The sequence below is a fragment of the Hipposideros armiger genome, unplaced genomic scaffold (assembly GCF_001890085.2).
Source record: "Hipposideros armiger isolate ML-2016 unplaced genomic scaffold, ASM189008v1 scaffold_1161, whole genome shotgun sequence".
Lineage (NCBI taxonomy): Eukaryota > Metazoa > Chordata > Mammalia > Chiroptera > Hipposideridae > Hipposideros > Hipposideros armiger.
This window is the reverse complement of record NW_017732511.1, coordinates 391,180-395,608: the sequence shown is the minus strand read 5'-3', so window position 1 is coordinate 395,608 and position 4,429 is coordinate 391,180. Positions and strand designations below refer to the sequence as shown.

Here is a 4,429-nt window from a genome sequence, read left to right as displayed (position 1 = left end):
ATATGTAAAAATGTGCAAAAGAAAATATGCACAAATATTTGCATGCCATGAGTAGCTAAAGGTGACATTGTTAGTGAGGACTGAGGCCTCACCCTGTGATTCCTGAGCAGACGGTGGATAGCCTGGTTCCAGGAAATTCCTGCAATGAAGGGTAGAAGACGACAAACATTACTTAGCTGGTTTAAATGAGTCCTCTCTTCTGATTGATGTGTTTTTCTCTCTTGTTTCCTGCAGATATTATATAATCTGCTTTCATCATGGGAGAAATAGAGCAGAGGCCAACTCCTGGATCACGACTGGGGGCCCCAGAGAATTCGGGGATCAGTACCTTGGAACATGGGCAGAAGCCGCCCCCAACACCTTCAGGAAAACTCATATCCATCAAAATCCAGATGCTGGATGACACCCAGGAGGCATTTGAAGTTCCAGTAAGTGGAGGGTGTCTCTGTAAACCCAGTTGTGTGGGCAGGTTTGGCATGGGGAGCTTCATCTCATTCCCGTGTTTCAGTGACATGAGGTGGCAGGAAGGGGGTCTGTGTATTCTGCACCCCCCCAACACTCCTCGGATCCTTTCTGGTTCTGAGCTGTTTGATTTTTAGATTTATGCATGAACTGCCTATATAGTGATATCACTGGGCACACCACTTGAATTTTATTATGATTTTCCATGTACAGATATACATGTGTATGTATGTGTATATGTATGTATTATATATATTTGAATTAGGGAATTGTGGTCTTGTGGCTGGAGCTCAGTTTAACTTGCTCATCGCAGGCAGTTCCTCTGCACCTGTGTGCGTGTGTGCACTTCTCTAAGGTGCTGGCAAGAAAGGTCCTGAGAAAACCATCCAAGAGCTAGGCAGGTGTTCTCATGTCCAGGCACGTGTTGACAACCATGTGTGTGGGTGGGACGTGGGGGGTGTAGAAAACCCCTGAGCCAAGCCCACAGTATGGCAGCCCTAGCACTGAAGAAGCTCACCGTTCCAGGGGCCAGGGCAATCGGCAGCCTTGGCCTCTTCCATCAGCGGGGGCCCTGCATCTCCATGGTTGTGTTCTCCTCATCGTCCCCTGCCCTTCCTCATCCTTCTCCCCAACCTCCTCCTCAAATAGAGTTCAGAGACCCACCATTAGTTATGTGCAGATAGGAGGATTTCTTGTTCCCAAGGCAGGGAGAGTCAGACGTGTGTGTCTGGCTCTCTAGAACTCTGCGCTGTCCCCAAGCATCATTACCCCTTGCATGAATTAGAGTCCGTAGACTTCTAAGAGTACACTTTGGATTTAGTTTTTTGTGTTCTGTTTTGGGTACTAAACATCACATCTAAACACTGGATATTAAACATTGTGGGGGGCGGGGGGAGAAAATAACTCTCGAAACCCAGGTAGCCAGTTTATAAACAAAGTTTGGGATTGTAACCTATTTTTAAAGTGGAGACGATCCTGTTGGCAAGAGTGGCTGGAATTGAAGTTGTCGTGAACGTCTGTAACCCATCATTTAATCGTTTAGGTGATATGATTCATTAAATTATATTCATTTCAAAGAATGTTGTTCAGAGTGTGAATTATCACTAAGTGTCTCAGGGAAAGATACATCTCAGAATAGCTATGTTTAAAACCATCAATTCATTGCATATTGCAGGCAATCTTCGTATCTTTCTAATTTTTTTGGTTTGTTTTGGAATTTATATCTATCAAGGCCTTGGGCACATCTTCATATTTTGGTGAACAAAGCTGTGCTAGTCTGCTGAAATTGTAAAAATAAAGTGAGAAGCGCACTTGCTAGGCTGTTAGAATTAGACCTTTCGGAGCTTGTTGTCGCTGCCCCTCCCCTCCCCTGCAATTTTTTGTCTTCATTGCCAGGCTGGTTTGGTGAGGTATTTAGTTTCAGTATTTCAATGTTTCCTTTTTGGTACTGTTAAGTGTTAAGGACTTTTGAGCCCAAGTCTCTAGCAACGCATTCTATTAAATAGTGTTCCCGTATGTGGTTTGGGCTGGGGAGCTCTCAGTCGCTACTGTTGTGTGCACGAACTACAGGAAACATTGTACTGTGTTCAGCTGCAGTGCTTCAGTTTTCCTAAACCAAAGAATGTCCAAACACTGTTCCTAGTTACTATTTAGGGACTATATAGGAGCTCCCTGCCTAAGAAATAGGAAGAGAAATATGTTTTCATCTTTTAAAATTATTTTATGTGATAATTTCTGATGTCTGTGCTTTGTAACTTCTCTGCCTGAAAGAAACCTTTTTCACCGCCCTCTGCCCCATAAACTCCTATGCACCCTTAAAGGCCATATCAGTTTCACCCAGATGCCAACTCCTTGAGGCAGTGGCTGGGGCTTTTCCTTCCCTCCTTCAGACCACTTTGCTCATATACCTACATATACCTTTTAGGGTGGAGCTGGACTTCCTGGGCTCAAATCTCAACTTGACCACCGTGAATGAAGTACTTAACCTCTCTATATCTCAGTTTTCTCCCTTGTAAAGCAAGGCTAATAATAAACCTTACCTCGTTTTATGAGAAATAGAGTTGATGCAAAAAAAAAGTTTGGAGCAACTCTTGCTACGTATTAAGAGCTTAATACAAGCATGGCTGGTGGTATTGACATCCCTTTGCCATCTCAGTGCTGGCTTCTCCGGGCAGGGGCCTTGACTTGTTGTCTCATCCCCAGCATCGAGCACAGCACCTGGCATGCAGTAGGTGCTTGTTAAGTGTTTGCTGACTGAATGTTAGAATGAGTTTATTTTATAAGTAGAATTCATGTCACTGTTAGGTTTTCACATGTCTCATCCATTCATATTTTTATTTTTCTAGTTTGGTCAGAATGTTCCTTCTCAACCAATGGGCAACAGATGTTTTCTATAACTGCCTGGAGAAAGGCAAATATCAGCATTTTTATTGACTAAGCTGATTCTAAATTGCTACCTTGTGCTTTTTAAGAACAGAGCCAGCCAGGCCTTCGCGCAGCTGGAAGGCGTCAGGCTGGCCATGGTGACTCAGTCACTGCGCGCAGGATGGAGCAGAGGACGCGGGGCTTGCAAGAGACCCAGCTCCCCGTAACTGCTTTAAAACCTTTCTCCAAAACTTTCTGCTGTGATTTCACCAGGGCTGAGGGTCTGACCCTGGAAGTGTCCCTGTCGCCCACGTGTGATCCCTCCTTTGACTGGGCTCCCCAAGAACATGAATTCTCCTTGCTCACTCCCATTTGCCACACAGATGAGCAGGGCATGTGGCCAGAAGTCATTGCAGCTTCCCTAGAGGAACATTCTTCTCGGAACCATGTCTTTCCTTGGGGATTGAATTTCCTGGGTCTTTTCTTATTACTTTTGTTGTAGCGCATGGATGCAGGCAAAGTCGTTATTGTAAATGCAGATTCCTTAAACACTGCCTGGCACAGATGACCAAACGATACTCTCCATGGCTGCTTCCATCGCTATTTATAGCCTTTAAAAAATTGTTTAAGAGTTTAACCCTTTGAAAGGCCTCGACAGTGAGCCTCAGACTTTTTCCACTCTGTAGCCAGCTTCACCACCACCTTTGCTCTTGAACTTGGATCGTGTTTTCTGGTATTTCCTCTGTAGAGTCAAAAGTTCAAAAAAAGCTTATAGTGAATTCTTACACGGTGTTTTATCATCTTTATGTGTAAAATGCTGTGCAAATAAGCCTCACCCTGTGGTTTATGATATATGCAGCATATTGTTCCAACCGGAGGTTATAATGCCAACTGACGCTTGTGGCTCGGCAAGGGTTAATGCCCCCCCTCCACTTCCCCGCCAGTATCATCCTCTCTCTTAAGGCTCTGTGTGTCCTGTCCTTATGACCCTGCTGGTAAACAAACACTGTTCCCCCTGACGTTTTTTAGGATGAAGCAGATGGCTTCTTCTCCAAGTGTTTATTCAGCTCATGTGTTTTCATTAACAAGGTCACTCTTGGAAGAGCTGAGAGAAGAGCAGAGGAAGTAAAATCAAGCCATCGTTTACTTCTTTTGAGCAGCCCTGGTGAGGAAGGTTGGGAAAGTTGGGGAAGATGCCCTGTGGGTGACACGTGGACTCCTGGGCTTTGTTGAAGAGTCAGCAGGAGTGGCCTGGGGCAGGCAGGCGGACCGTGGTGGGGCCTTTAGGGAAATGGTACGTCGGGTAAGTCGTAGCAGAAAGAACTCGTTGGCACCCCTGGCCATCCCAGGAAACAATCACCCTGCCATTTTGGTATTTATGTCTTATTGCTTTTACAGCTCCCAACGGCCTGAGGGTAAAGTACAGGTTTCTGACTTGGAGAGGCTGGGAGAGAGCAGTGAGGCCTCACTGAGGGTCGGCTGTAGACAGCGCAGCTGCTTTAGCCGCCTCCATCATTATCTCCACCACTGTCCTGGGTGTTTTACCTTCGACGTGAGCATCTCATGCCAGAAAATTCTCTTCTTTGTTGACATGCTTAGTTTT

The 4,429-nt window shown here is 45.4% G+C and overlaps 1 protein-coding gene across 2 annotated transcripts in view; it reads left to right on the top strand.

The window, feature by feature from the left end:
- Nucleotides 1-229: 229 nt before the first annotated feature.
- FARP1 (FERM, ARH/RhoGEF and pleckstrin domain protein 1) overlaps nucleotides 230-4,429 on the top strand; it is a 232,871-nt gene continuing 228,671 nt past the window's right edge. The window contains exon 1 of one of the 2 annotated variants that reach the window (XM_019632669.1): nucleotides 230-428. In XM_019632669.1, coding sequence (XP_019488214.1) covers nucleotides 258-428 — 171 coding nt within the window. In that variant the 5' untranslated portion in view covers nucleotides 230-257. The remainder of the gene's footprint in view (nucleotides 429-4,429) is intronic. The other variant, XM_019632670.1, reaches the window with a different exon arrangement.